The 15,419-nt window shown below is 45.3% G+C and overlaps 1 protein-coding gene across 1 annotated transcript; it reads left to right on the top strand.

Moving 5' to 3' along the window:
- The first annotated feature begins 3,458 nt into the window (after window positions 1-3,458).
- On the top strand, window positions 3,459-13,990 carry LOC125715150 (Golgi resident protein GCP60-like). Its single transcript, XM_048986431.1, has 8 exons — window positions 3,459-3,792; window positions 8,815-8,956; window positions 9,426-9,566; window positions 9,694-9,828; window positions 10,200-10,374; window positions 10,493-10,667; window positions 11,007-11,291; window positions 11,756-13,990. Exons 1-8 carry the CDS (start codon window positions 3,513-3,515, stop codon window positions 11,968-11,970), a joined length of 1,548 nt encoding a protein of 515 aa, XP_048842388.1. The 5' UTR covers window positions 3,459-3,512; the 3' UTR covers window positions 11,971-13,990.
- Window positions 13,991-15,419: the final 1,429 nt, after the last annotated feature.

The raw sequence follows: 15,419 nt of genomic DNA, 5'->3' as shown, positions 1-15,419 counted from the left end.
TCCCACCTGTCATCATCCCAGCAGAAAAATACTTTTAATAATAAAACCATTTAATAATAAAATCACATCGATACAACATCAAAAATTCATAAAACCAACACATGTGCAATCAATTACAATAACTATGTCCATTGAAACAGTTCAAACTTCTCCTTAAATGCAAGTCATTAAACATTAAAACCTTTTAAAAAGGAACACAACTCACAGACCTCTGCACAAGGGTTGGGCTAAATTAGACACACACACATTTCTAAAACATGTAAAATCAGAGACTTCAGCAATAAAATATGATCAATCGCAATGTAAAACACAGCAAATAAATCATTCAACTGCATAAGTTTAAAGGGTGCTGCACGTGATCCACCCAAATACAGCGCTTGGTAAAACCTGTGAGATGCAGTTCGGCTGATTGGTACCTCTGAAACTGCCTACAGTCAGTATGGCTTCCCATAGATGGGGCCCCCTGCCTTGTGCGCTGTACTTACTGGGATGGTCCTCAGTTACACCATGCCCCTGTACTAGATAACCAGCTATGGAAAATGGGCAGATGATGGTATATACAGCTGATTACTTATCAGCTGATTTTTAAAATGATACTTACAGTCATATTACAATCAACACATTGCTTGTGAGCCTACAAACTACATTTCCAGAGCGTTTCCCTGGGATCAGTAAAGTTCATCTTAATAGGTGCTGTCTCAGGGTGTATTAGGGGTAGGGGGGTGGAGTGTATTCTGTTCTGTTCCGTCTTGTTCTTTGTTAAAAAATCTCTAATAAAATTTGGTCACAAAAAAAAGTTCACCTTAACGATTTCAGGTTCTGTATGTTGTAGGCGTTGCCATTCCTGTGACTGGTGTTGTGTATTGGGCTAAGATCTTAACTACACCCCCCCCCCTTCCAGGCTTATCATTCTGAGATGATGCATGAATCTCTGAACTCACTGGTTATTCTCCAATGTCTTTCTTACTGCATCTTTGTTCGAAGAAGGACACATGAAACACTTTAAAACAACAAAGTGATGTGTTTGTCTCTTGCTTTTACTCTAACAGTATGAATGGCAGTTCCTCCCTCCAGCACTGTCAGAACAAAACAGTTGCCAGTTTGTACCATCGCTTGTCACTGGGTCTGTACCCTGCTGGAAATTGCTCCTTCTAAGATACTGAAATGGACTATGATGAACATTCTTGTGCCATTGGGCGTACATTAGTGTTGTTTGTACTTTGGGGATGCTCCTGCGAGTCCATTTGCACGTTAAATTAGACTAAAAGGCCTACAGCTAGGGTACAATTGGTAGACACTTGAGGGTACAACTGCAGTGACAAGCAAAGGTACAAACTGGTACTTTTTTCCAACAGTGTGGGGCTGTACCCTCAAGGGTCCCCCAATTGTACTGTGTAGCTGTAGGCAAATGTGCCTTTTAGCCTAATTAGAAGTGCAGAAATGGAGTCTGAGAAGCATTGTACCATTGAGGGTACAATAATGTTATCTGTACTTTTGGGTACAAACCTGTAGCAGGGCTGTACCCATTTTTCAGACAGTGATGGTCGATCTCTCTGATGAGGGATGAGACGGCAATAAAATGTGCATCCGATATGCATGCGGTGTTTGAGGAGGACAATCACAGGTGCCAGTGCTCTGCCTTCGTACGCAGTACTGGCGGGAGAGGTGCTGTGCGCAAGATCTGTTCCCTGGACTATGAAGAGGAAAACAAAGGCACTGGTACAGGCCCACTTCAAGCACTGGGTGCACATAATACCAGCAGGGGTGTCTGCAATTTTAGTCTCAGGATGTCATTGTAAATAAGAAACTGTTCTTAATGCTTTGCCTGGTAAAATCAAGGTGATTGAATGAAAAAAGGCGCGGTGGAGACCGGAGGAACGTTTTCCTTTTTCATGAGTAGAGTAAGTAATCTTACATTAAACAGAATATGATAGTGATTATTTTGACTACTCACTGATATCAGTGAACTAATATTAAGTAAATATAAGTATTTTAAGTAAACAAACAACTATATATGGTATAAAAACCACGATTAAAACTGATTTTGGTATTAAAATGATATAGCTAAGAATTTAATTGCAACTGACTTAAAATCTTTAAAGGTAAACTATAACGGGATTATTTTTGCGTGAAAATCATTAAAGAGCTCGTACAATTCAAATTCAGGAGCCGAGCGTGGGAGGGAATTTCAATGTTGATTCAGTTAAAATAGGAGGAAATGTGGTGCACGGACTGCAGAAAACATAAGACAATGAGACGATCGTTTGATCTCTCCACCCCATCAATCTTTTTTGAACTATTGACCGACACTTGACACCACCAGGGCCGTAGCCAGCTATGAAGTCGCCAAGAGCCGGACCTCGGTAATTTTTTAAAAGCTAAAATAAAATTTGAAGCTAAATATTCACCTGAATAAAATTGAGGCTAACGTTTCCCATAATTAATTAATAAAAAAAATAAACCGCTTATGAAGGGGATGTATCAACAATGTGATTGACGACACCCACCCAAAGCTACGGCCGTGGTAAAACTCTTAAAATAACATTACTACAGAACAACTGAAAAAAATACATACTAGCTAAAGATGATTTAAAGAACACAATCTTAAAACCATTTGTCTATTTGTTTTCAACAGGTTTACATAATTTGCCATTTTTTTAATCCTTCATATTTGTGATTTGAGGCTAAACGTGACGAGTTTTACTTATTTTACTTGATAGATGGCAATATCACAAAAGACGCGGAAGGCGTTACTTAAGCAGGGGTTACCAACATGGTGCCCGCGTGCACCAGGACGCCTCCAAGGACCACAGGAGTTGCCCAAGGACCTGTTCTAAAAATAGCGCAACTTACCAGTGAGCAGCGTCTAAAATGTAAATTTATCCCGTTGCTTTTATTCTTTACTCACATTTGCATTTATATAGATTTGAAAATGATAATATCTAAAATAGCATTTAAAACATGTTTATTATACATGAAGTTTAGATAAGTTTAGGAGGGCGTTTCAAACTGGTAGCCCTTCGTATGGCTCAGTACCCGTGAAGTAGCTCTCAGTTTCAAAAAGGTTGGTGACCCCTGCTATAGAATATAGATGGTAGTGGGCAATCACTTTCATTCACTGACAATATAGATTTTTTGAAATCTTTATTTTCTTTAATGAAATAGATGTCCATACAAAGGATCCAAGCAGATGATTAATATTACAAAATGAGAAAATATGGAGCATACAATCATATTGGCAGAAATTTAGGTGACCTCCTTCTTTCTCTAACTTCCCAAATCAAATAAAAGTCCGCCCTGTAGTAATAAAAGAAGAAGAAGAAGAAAAAAACAAGGAAGCGCAAAGGATTGTGACACTGCTAATATAGTACTGCAGTTCATTCATTTCTTGCGCATGGTCCTTGCGCATGCGTCTTTACGATCCAAACCCCTCCCCTCGACTCATCACGGAAGTTCCGCCGCTCCACGAGCCGGAAGTTGGTACGTGGCCGCTCCGGCTGACACTCGGCGTGATGGCGACGGCCGCGCTTAGACCCGAGCCGAGCGGCGGCGGCGGCGGCGGCTCTAGCCGCCTGGAAGTCTCCATCGACGGCTTGACGCTGAGCCCCGATTCCGAGGGCGAGCAGGAATCCGTCGAGAGACTGAATGCTGAGATGCAGGGGCAGGATAAAGAAGCCCCGAATGCCCCCGATGGGACGGATGACGAAAAGGGCGACACTGCCAGAACCATGGAATTAAAATGGGGCTTTTCTCTGCAAGAGCTCTACGGGCTGGCCTTGAAATTCTTTAAAGGTATCCTAAGCTGCGCCTGTTACATTGTCAAACCATTGTATGGCGTAGTTGTAGTTGTAAAATAAATTGATCAGACTTCGAGCCTGGCATGGAGTTGAATGCGCGGTGTTTGACGTGGTCTGTATGAAGTCGCTCAAAATAAGTGACATTTGGCGCAGATCTGTTGTGCAGCATATCAGTGCAAGGAAGCCAGATATTCTATATTAGGACGAGAAAATATTTGTACGTAATTTGCTTGTCCACTCCTTTCATTGCCTGATTAATGGACTGTGTCAATCTGTAGGTGCCGTGCAGCACATTTTATATAGCTGACAGTTAATTTTCGTTGGCTGGGCTGGTTATACGTGGCTTTAACTTGGTGGTGGGTTAGTTAATCATCCAGGAATGATTGCATCACTTGTATTGTCGCCTTGGTTTAGATTTTAGTAAAATATGGAATCAAAACCTATGTTGGTTGCTGTATTTGACTGTCGTGCATTTTTTTCTTCTGTAACAGTGCAAATCTCTGTCACAGAAACGCAGGACACATTTTGGTCAAGGGAAGTTAGGGGACTGTAGGGATGTTAGTATGACGTGTAGCTTAGCGTTTAGGACACAGATCTGTAACCTGAGGTCCCAAGAGGGATTCTGCAGAAGCACTTAATCTATATTGCTCCAGTAAAAATATGCATTTAAATGTAAAACGTTATAAAATGAGCACAAAAGGAATATTGTAATAATTATTCTGGCTTCCCCAGCTGCCTGGCATAAGCGTTTAAGTGAATACAGTGTAAATGTATCTGTTGTAGAGTTGTATTGGTATTTTCTGTCACTTAGCACAAGTACATGGTGTGTAAATGCACTAAGATGGTCTATCCTCTTGCTCAGCAAATGACTGTGGGTCGTCTTTGTGGTCACTCCCGGAAGCAGATGCATCCCCTGTAATCAGAGGCAATGGAAAGCAATTTTCGTAAATATTCTGCGAGAGTGTTGTGTTTCTGAGACATATTCAGTGAGATTTCACTGCCGGAAGCGACCAGTTGCGTTGTCCATGAGTGTGCGTGTGTGGGGGGATGAACTGTGGCATTCAGTTACATGTCATTCCATAGCAGAATGCTATCCAATCAGAGGCAGTCAGGATAATATCCTGCCAGGTGTCAGTGTGGATTACTGTAGTAGACAGGCTGCATTGATGAAAAAAATTAAAAGGTGTCGCAGGACATAAACTTAGATAAGATTACAGGAGATTACAGGCAGTCTCCAACTCTGTTCTAAATTTCCGCTGACACGTACGCCTAGTGAGAGGTCACACTGTCTTAAGTGCAGTCAGCCTCATGTCGCTGATGCTGGTAATTGTTAGAGGTTAAAATGGGTATTCCTTTGTCCAGCTACAAGGAGAGCGCAAAGGAGACTGGGAATGCTGGCAATGGCTGTAACGAAGCTGAGCGCACATCCCTGTAGTTAAAATGTAATTTACTGCTATGTAATTCACACCCTGGTGGTTAGAAGGTTCGCTGATTTATTGTTACGCACTTGCGAGTTTACCAGGTAGTCAGCCTTGTTTGCTTTACCTGCTCACACATCACCCACTAAGCACACAGTTAGAGGGTGACATTTGACTCGGAGTCAAGAAGTCACGGTTAGAAAAAAATCAGACTTTTAAAAAAATTATGTTGCGACAGCTTATCTACCGGAATATGGACTACATGGACAAAAGTATTGGGACAGACCTCTTAATTACTTAATTCAGGTGTTTCTTTCAGACCCATTGCCACAGGTGTATAAAATCAAGCATCCAGCCATGCAGTCAGGTTCACAAACATTTGTGTAAGAGTGGGTCGTTCTGAAGAACTCGGTGAATTCAAGCCTGGTACTGTTATAGAACGCCACCTTTGCAATAAGTCAGTTCATGAAATTTTTTTTACCTGTGAGATAATCCACTCTAAGTGGTATTATTGCAAAGTGAAAGGGTTTAGAACAACAGAAGCTCAGCCGCAAAGTGGCAGACCATGTAAAGTACCAAAGCAGGGTCGCAGAGTTCCTAACTTCCTCTGCCACTAACCCCAGCACAAAAACTGTTTGTCGCGAGCTTCATAAAACGGGCTTCCATGGCCAAGCAGCTGCATGCAAGCCTCACATCTCCAAGAGCAATGCCAAGAGTTGGATGGAGGGGTGTAAAGCGTGTCGCCACTGGACTCTGGAGCAGTGGACATGTCTTCTGTGGAGCGATGAATCACGCTTCTCTGTCTTGCAAACCGATAATTCATTCCTTTGGAGACTTCAACAATGCTTTGGAATGAACTAGAATGGAGATTGCAAGCCAGGCCTTCATATCCAAAATCAGTGCCTGACCTCACAAATGGTCCTTTGGATGAAGGGGCAAAAAGCTCCCACAGACACCCTCCAAAATCTTGTGGAAATCCTTCCCAGAAGAGTGGCAGCTGCTATAGCTGCAAATGGGGGACCAATGGATTTAGGATGGGATGTTCCTGTGGGTGTAATGGGCAGGGGTCCCAATACTTTAGTCCATAAAGTGTATATATAAAGGCATAAGGATATTAAACTTTCCATTATTAGTCACTGTCTCTGAAGAATAAAGATATATAAGCAAAGCTGCAGCTATAACCTGTGTCCACCAAATGATGCAGTTAATGTATTGAGCCTTAAGTCCCTGTCAGTGATGGACTTTTAGACTCTGAGCCTTATGTCCCTCCTAAGGGATGGACTGACGCGGTTTAGACTCTGAGCCTTATGTCCCTCCTAAGGGATGGACTGACGCGGTTTAGACTCTGAGCCTTATGTCCCTCCTAAGGGATGGACTGACGCGGTTTAGACTCTGAGCCTAATGTCCCTCCTAAGGGATGGACTGACGCGGTTTAGACTCTGAGCCTAATGTCCCTCCTAAGGGATGGACTGACGCGGTTTAGACTCTGAGCCTTATGTCCCTCCTAAGGGATGGACTGACGCGGTTTAGACTCTGAGCCTTATGTCCCTCCTAAGGGATGGACTGACGCGGTTTAGACTCTGAGCCTTATGTCCCTCCTAAGGGATGGACTGACGCGGTTTAGACTCTGAGCCTTATGTCCCTCCTAAGGGATGGACTGACGCGGTTTAGACTCTGAGCCTTATGTCCCTCCTAAGGGATGGACTGACGCGGTTTAGACTCTGAGCCTTATGTCCCTCCTAAGGGATGGACTGACGCGGTTTAGACTCTGAGCCTTATGTCCCTCCTAAGGGATGGACTGACGCGGTTTAGACTCTGAGCCTAATGTCCCTCCGAAGGGATGGACTGATGCGGTTTAGACTCAGCCTTATGTCCCTCCTAAGGGATGGACTGACGTTGTTTAGACTCCGAATCTTATGTCCCCGCTGACAGTATATGCACCGGTACTTATGTCCTTGCTTGGTGACTGACTGACCTGATTATTGTGATGCAGCTTATGTCCCTGCTGAGTAATGGGTTTTTGGCTGTACCTGTTGGGCAAGCAGGACATGCAGCTCCTGGTCTTGAATGGGTCTTTGTATCCATGTTGCACAGGCTGCCCTCTCCTTCCCAGACAGGAAATTTAAAGGGTCCTGCTGCGGTAGGGAACTCATACATACCTTTCTGTCTCTATTGCTTGAAAGCATTAAGAATAGTTTCTCTAACGGTCTCTTGTCAGGAGAGTCTTTCGCGGTCAGTGTGGGACGTCCTGTCCTTTCAACGGTACAGTGATTATTCACCAGGGCCCCTGCTTCTCATGTCGTCTAGGCTGAAATTGAGGACACAGCTGCTTTCCTGGGGGGGGGGTGGTAGCTCCATCTGTTAGTTTTGCCAGCGGAGTTGGAGGCACAATGAGGATGATGATGGGGATTGAAAGTTCTCCTGTATGTAGAAATATACCAGACTTTACATGTTAAGGAATTTGGGGTTACATTACATTATTAAATCGATATTTGTATTTCTTATGTTTTACTGTATCTTACTTCATTAGGGAGTTTTGCTGTAAAAGTATTACCTATATTTTGTTATTGCTAAGTGTCAGTTGTAAAAACATATGTAGACGTGTATGGGTAGTGATGTATGAACTATTTTTAATTTGAGCCTATGATGGTTGGGGGGGGGTAGTTGTCTATTAAAATGCAGTTCATCTAGTTTACTGTTAAAAATCTAGCTGGGTGCTGAGCTGGGTTCTCTGCAGTGACACCCAATTACCCAGCAGATGTGGATGTTCCATCAGGAACACGCTTCCTCTCTACGCATCTTGGCTGCCACACTTCTGCGTAATAATAGGGTCACGTGATAAAGAATCCGTGTGACAGGATGGGGCAAGAGAATCTTTTCCTGTTTTTCTCTTTGCTTTCACTGTGGAAACGGTAGGTACAGAGGTTATCTTTACTGGGCCAGGCCCAACCCCTGTGGTTCTCTTTCTGATGTTGCCCCCCTCTTCTAAACCCTTTAAATGTGGAAAAGCCTGTCAGCACAACGCCTGCGACTTGGGTGCCTCTGCAAACAGAGTGCTGTGAGTGGCCTGCTGCTCTGTCATGATTGGTGGCTCACTCGGGAGCAGGGTCATCATCATTAATGGAAACTGAAACCACAACAAAATATCTTCATAAACGGAAATAAATTTAGATGTCAAAGTAAAATAACTACAACTAAATGAAATCCATAAATTACTGCTTACTCCATAAATTGCTCTTATTGATTATTAGCTGAAAGTAATGATTTGTTTATACATAATGATCATTTATAATACCTGGTAAGTGTTTTGCCTATTTTGAGGGCATTAATACGTAATGTGCATTGTGTCTATCTTTTAAATAAAAAGCACATTAAAAATAACTAAAACTAAACTGGACCGCAAATGAAAATTGAAAATAACATAAAGATGGTAAGTAAATAAAAAAACGAATCGATAAAACTGGCCGTAAGCAAAGGCCCCTTCCCCATGTGCACCCCAAACGCTGCGTTTATCTTTTGGTTACGCTCAGGTGGGCGCGTGGGAAGGGGAGCCGCACCTTTGCACTCTCACATTGAACCAACGTACGTCTTCCCCACAGATAAAGACGGCAAAGCTTTCCACCCGACGTACGAGGAGAAACTGAGGCTCGTCGCACTGCACAAGCAGGTGTCACTGGGACCCTACAACCCCGACGCTTCACCCGAGGTCGGCTTCTTCGACGTCCTCGGCAACGACCGACGGTAAGAAACGTCTCCCATAAATAGCCAAAGTGGCTGAGCGCGTGATGATAAACTCGAGGCTGATTCAAGACTAGACAGGCTATGTGTGCATTCAAAATCCCCATTGGTTAGATGCTAACTTTGTTACTGTTCATTTTCGTGTTATACGTTTAGCTGTGATATTTAGCTCACAGCGTCTTAATTAGCGAAACGCTCTCCATACCATCAGTGTTAAAATATGTCCCTGGGAACGTCCCCCTCAACAGTCGCCTTCCGAACTCACTCATCAAGTGTCCTGCCTGTCAGTAAGGGTCAGGGCAGCAGGTAAAGACACTGTTCCTCATTTCAGGAGACATCTTTCCGCAGTGCCATTGAGTGTGGTAGCTGTAGTTGTAACTATATCAAATGGCGTATACAGTGTTAAATAGATGGCAGAATCAGCCAATGGTCTGGATCCCTACAATCGTTTGACGCATCTCTGCTCCTGCAGGAAAGTGTGGTCTTCCCTGGGCAACATGGACAAGGAAGAAGCCATGGTGGAGTTTGTCAGGCTGCTGAATAAATGCTGTAACTTATTTGCCCCCTACGTCACGTCACACCGGATCGAGAGGGACGAGCAGGAAAGGAAAAGGTGCTGCTGATTGGCCATCAGGCTCCACCTCAGTTATGGCCGCCGTGGAGGACGTATGAATATGTGATTGGGAAGATCTCGTTGGGCACTTAACACCTGAGTGATGGAATGAAACGACTATACGCAGGAAGGAGGAGGAAGAACGGCGGAGGAAAGATGAAGAGGAGCTGGAGAGACGGTGGCGGGAGGAGGAACGGCAGCGCCTGGAGGCAGAGGAACGACTGCGACTAGAAGAGGAGAGACTGAGGGTGGAGCAACAGAAGTGAGTATCTGTCCCATTTCGGAGAAGGTGCTGCTAAAGCCAGCCGGGGGGTGGGGATGGTTCCCAGAACTGTAGGGCTTACAATAGGGCAGTTTCCTTAATTATATGTTGTTTTGCATCTTATTTATATCTGTAGTGCCCTCTAGCTGCAGGGAGGAATAAATGACCTGGAGGTCATTGTTTGTGGCAGTGGAAGAAATGAGCTTCTAAAGTCACCATGGTGGGCATAATAGGTTCTCTGTTTAGTTTTATGTTTGCTGGAATGTCGTTAGGAATGATTAATTGTATTAAAATGAGAATGAGATAGACGGTCCCTACAAAGACAGCAATGCAAGCGTGTGTATGTGCATATCTTCCTCACATCTCTGCAGGCAGCAGATAATGGCAGCTCTGAATGCCCAGACCGCGGTCCAGTTCCAACAGTACGCAGCCCAGCAGTACCCGGGGAACCTGGAGCAGCAGATGGTTCTGATCCGGCAGCTGCAGGAGCAGCACTACCAGCAATACATGCAACAGCTCTACCAGGTCCAGCTGGCGCAGCAGCAGGTGGGTCTCAGGTCTGGTTCTGGTCACATCTGTGTCAGAATTTTTTCTAAGGGGAGCCATTCTCCCAGGGAAGGTTCTGGAAGTTGTCCTGACTGGGCCCCCGCCTCTCCATCCACAGGCTGCCCTGCAGAAGCAGCAGGAAGACACAATGAGGTCACTGACAGCAGAGGTGAACATGACCGCCATTGATGGGCACGCTCTGAATGGGCAGCACGGCCCGGAGAGCCCAGACAGGGACTCGGAGGTGGAGCCGGCGGAGGAGCTGACGGAGCCGACGGAAAACGGGCCCACAGGCATGTGCTGTTCTCACCACCTATGAGGCCGATATCTAGAAATTCCATAGCCGCTGTTCTGAGTTTGAAAGCTTGATTAGGAAATCAAGTCTTCCTTTAGTCGCATAGACTCTATATAGATTGATAGATGAATTGATGAATGATAGATTGATTTGTTAGATAGACAATGCTAGAATACCTAGGCGCTAATTGACCTATTGAAAGCAAAATGCACCTTTCTGTTTTTACCTGCCATCGGCATTACTGCTCTAACTAAAAGGTTGGATCCCTTATAATTGAATACGTCATCCGTTTGTTACCAATGTCTGTGTCTGAGAGCCCTGTCTGCCCTCGACGCAGAAACCACCCCGCTGATCGCCGCACCGTCGATGTGGACACGGCCGCAGATCAAGGACTTCAAGGAGAAGATCCGGCAGGATATAGACTCTGTGATCACGGTGGGCCGTGGCGAGGTGGTGACGGTCCGTGTACCCACGCACGAGGAGGGCTCCTACCTTTTCTGGGAGTTCGCCACCGACCACTACGACGTCGGCTTCGGGGTCTACTTCGAGTGGACGGACTCGGGCGACACGGGCGTCAGCGTGCACGTCAGCGAGTCCAGCGACGACGAGGACGACGACGGGGGTGAGTCGCCTCGCGGTTCGCGCCTCTGCCGCCGCCGGGACCCGTCACGCTTTCCTTGAGTAATAAAGCTGCAGTAAATATTTTGTAGAAGCTCGTAAACTCCAGCGCATTGTGTCCAGATGCCACTCTGGTGAGCTGTAAAATCTGCACGGTGCTTCCACTTCTCTCTGATTCCCCATAAAATCTATAACCACAGCAACGAAATGATATTGTTTTATTTCAAAACAATGGGGCTGGATCTAAGGGTTGGCATAGGGAGTCCTACCTTTGCATATATAGATGCTCCTCAACTTACAATGGAGTCGAGTTCCGATGAACTCGTTAAACACAGTATGAGATATTTACGGTGGCGATCGCTACCAAAACTGGAAGTGTGGCTGCGTCTTGCTCTGCCTTGCAGCTTCCTCAGGATACGGGCCTGTTTTAGCTGTCCTGAATGTGCCCAACCTTGCTGGTCTTCACAGGAGACGGCGTCAGCGAAGCGGACAAAGCTAAGAAGAACAGCAGCAAGCCTCAGGTGGACGAGATCGTGCCAGTATACCGGAGGGACTGCCATGAGGAGGTGTACGCGGGTAGCCACCAGTACCCCGGCCGTGGCGTCTATCTCCTCAAGTTCGATAACTCCTACTCCCTCTGGAGGTCCAAAGCAGTCTACTACAGAGTCTACTACACTAGATAAGGCGGGAGGCAGGCGGGGGAGTGTACAGGCCAGATCCGAGTGGAGACACTGAGGATGATCGTCGCTGAGACTGTTTGTATCCCGCTTCGGGACGGCCTCTCTACCCGTTCATGTCTGGATTGAGGAAGAAAAAATGAAATTTGTCTACCACCTTTCTGCTCCTGTGTTTGTGACAGTCGCGCGTCTGTTTCCGACCGCCCGCTGTCCTCCCTTCCTGGTTCTGTCTTCGTTCCTTTCTTCACAGTTTTTTTTTTTCTCCGATTATGTTTGCTAGCTGGTTAATGGTTTATGAACTGCGCTAAGTGCAGTTAATCATTAACGCGGAAAGACCTGCACCTCGTCCTGTTACTCTCAGCCCCTCTGAGGAGCGGCAGGGGAAGGACAGATGCGCCTCTGCAGACCCTGGGGGCCGTGAATAATGTGAGAGGAACTGCATGAGCGCAGCCCTGCGTGAAGATCTTAAAGGGGTGGAGCCACTTTTGGGCAGACATGTAGGGAAAAGAGCCCGGTATTGATTTATAAAACAACAGCATCTTTGCATGTGGGAGATATTTTAAGAAAGTGGGTTGTAGAAATTTTGTGTGTGTATGGGGGGGTGCTTACCAGTGCTGCTAAAGGGATTAAGCTGGTGTTTGTCGGTGGGTATAGGAGTGAGTGTGTGTGTACGCCCCATAAAGAATACACCACACAACTGTATAGTCTGACTTTCAGAAGCATCCCATCTAGCTTTCTGGTTATTTCAGAAGGATAGTCCATTTAACAGTTACCAAATGTTCAAGGTACTAACTCTGGCTTTGGTCAAATATTCATCTTGATGCTCATTACATATTATGGCTCAAAGCAAAATATACTTACATGTTCACTTTGAATTGTCGTGTCCTGAGGTTTTCAGTAGGGCTTATTGAAATTTAAATTGGATCAGTTAACGTAATTATATTCCCCTGACATGTCTGGATTAAACATTTAAAACGAGCACAGCAGAACAAGGTTTAAATGGCATTTATGAGAGGAATGTGAACGGATTCATTGATTCCGGAAGCCTGTAAATGGACACATCAAATCTATGCTTGTATTTTTGTCACTCTCTGGACTCCTGGATCTTTGCGGTCCTCCTCCCTCACTCAGCCTTTGATCGATCTCCCTCCCTCCTCCCCGGTGACAGCTTTCTGCTGGTTTCGCTTGACCTCTGCGTTGCGTGCGAGCCAGGGGAAGCAGTCATGGCTGAACGGAAGCCTGTGTTTATCTTTGCACCTTGTTTGGGCTCAGTGGTCTCACACAGGAGGACGCCTTTCATACCGGTCAGTGTCACACAGCTCTTTTCGTGCTGTGTCTGTCCCACACCCTCCCTTTTTCAGTTTGGCTTAACCCATCTGTATGACAGCCTCCTGCATCACGCTTGCTAATGCAGGCAGGTTACGTGCAGCGTTGGCACGTCGCTAAGACCTAAAACCTGTTTGGCCGCTCCTAGGCGTTCGGGTTACTTGTTCCTTTCTCGCTAAAGCAGCTCGCTGACGGTCACCTTCATTTCCTTTAACTTGAGCCCCTTTTAACCTGCGCCTTGTGCTTCCTGGGTGGACTTCGAGCTACGTGCTGCCCCCAAACCCGCGCTTTCTGCCGTAATTCTTGCACTGGTTTGTATGTGATACTTCAGTCCCAGTCGCCATGGACCTCCCAGGGTGCCATGTTTCGTACAGCGTAGGAAAGGCATCCGTTTACCGCACACTGCCCCCTGTCACTGTTACCGTCGATGCCAGGAGGCGTGGGAAGGGCGTCTCTAACCAGGACCGTGTCACCCACAGGCTGGGCTCTATATGCAAACTGTACTTTTCAAATGTTACAATGGGCAAAGAAGGATTTTGGTTTGTTTGGGGTGTTAAACTGTGGGGTGTGCATTTTAATCTTTAATCTTTAATTAAACTTCCGTCTACCTGTAACACTGGACTGGGCTCTAACTTTTTGATAAGCAAATATGTTTGATCTCGTAATTAAACCTGACCTGATTAAACACTTTTCAGAAGAAGATCATTCATGAGCGAATGTGATATGCTATCTATTTCATACAGTAGTAATGTATCTGTTACCCCCAGGAACCTTTTCCAGAATATTATCCTGCCAGGTTTGAAAACTGGGTTAGTCTTTTTTGGATTTAGTTCTGGTTTAAAGATTAACCAGAGCTTTGTCAAAACCCAGGAGTGCCATTTGACCTCCAGATTGGTGGTAACGACACACCCAAGTGCTCATAACCCACATTTAATACCATGTGATGAATGTAAAAAGCTTATGATAAATGGTTGTAAACGTCAAGGCGTGTTTCACATACTTCATTATTATTACTGGTCTCTTTGGCCTGGAAGGTGTTGAAAGGCTCAGGTTTTCACTGCATTGCTAGCCTGCAAGGAAGAGGTGACTCATCACCAGCTGTTCTTCAGTACCGTATGGAATGGTGAATTAATTCTGTCATAGGCCTCCCTCTCCCAGTTTTCATTGTAAATTCGGGCGTGTCTTTGCTCGCATGACTTAACGTGCCCGTTTACCTTTTCGCCGGCAGCCTCGTAATTCCGCCGTCCGAACAGTGGGTGTCGACATAGAGGCACGAGATGATGTGGGATCTAGCAGTTTAATCCTGTTGGGAAACGGGAGCTATCGCGCTATAAGCATTTAGCGTAACCTCGAAGATGGACGTGGAGGTGCACCCTGCTACATCCTTTGTGCTTTATCACGGTCATTTTCATAGCTCTGTCATGCAAATATATCTCAGAAGCAATTTCACGTGATTCTCTATTGATGGTGCCCATGCCAGTTTGAGTTCCTCTGAACCCGTTTCTCCAGTTTTCCCATCCAGTTCTCCATAAGGGTTTGTTAGAGCTCATTGTCTCTGGAAAGTTAGAAAGTTGCCATATTTATAAACCATAAAAAAACCACACAGCTGTACACTTACTACTAGTTCTATTACCCAACGACTAACGATAACGGCAACACCCCCCCCCCCCCCCCGTTTGAGCACCTACTCCTAGATAAACTCCAAGGTTATCTATAATTTTATCCGTTTTTAAAAAATAAATCCGGATATATCACTGTTTTAAGAAAATCAGAATTAGAAATCTAGCTAAGGCATAACTTTGTGTCGAGTACTGGGGTGGGGGTTGTTGTCTTCTCTCATTGTATTGGCTGGTTTGGGTTATTGGGGAGTTATACCCCCCCTATAATTTACGCCCATGCTACAGCATATTAAAGTGAAGGCAACGTTGAACCGAGCGAATAAAAATCTATTTTAAGTGAAATAGTAATAAAGCCCTGTATGAATCATTCGAAACAATGACTAATTAGTAACCCCGTAATTACAGAAACCGACAGTCGGAGGGTGCGTCAACGGGGGCGGAGTTGGGCCCTCACGGCAGGCCGGCCCGGGAGGGGGGTTCTCGGTAAATTGCAATTTTTGCATAATCGTG

The sequence above is a fragment of the Brienomyrus brachyistius genome, chromosome 19 (assembly GCF_023856365.1).
Source record: "Brienomyrus brachyistius isolate T26 chromosome 19, BBRACH_0.4, whole genome shotgun sequence".
Classification (NCBI taxonomy): domain Eukaryota; kingdom Metazoa; phylum Chordata; class Actinopteri; order Osteoglossiformes; family Mormyridae; genus Brienomyrus; species Brienomyrus brachyistius.
The sequence above is the reverse complement of the archived record's forward strand: the minus strand, read 5'-3'. Positions and strand labels throughout refer to the sequence as shown.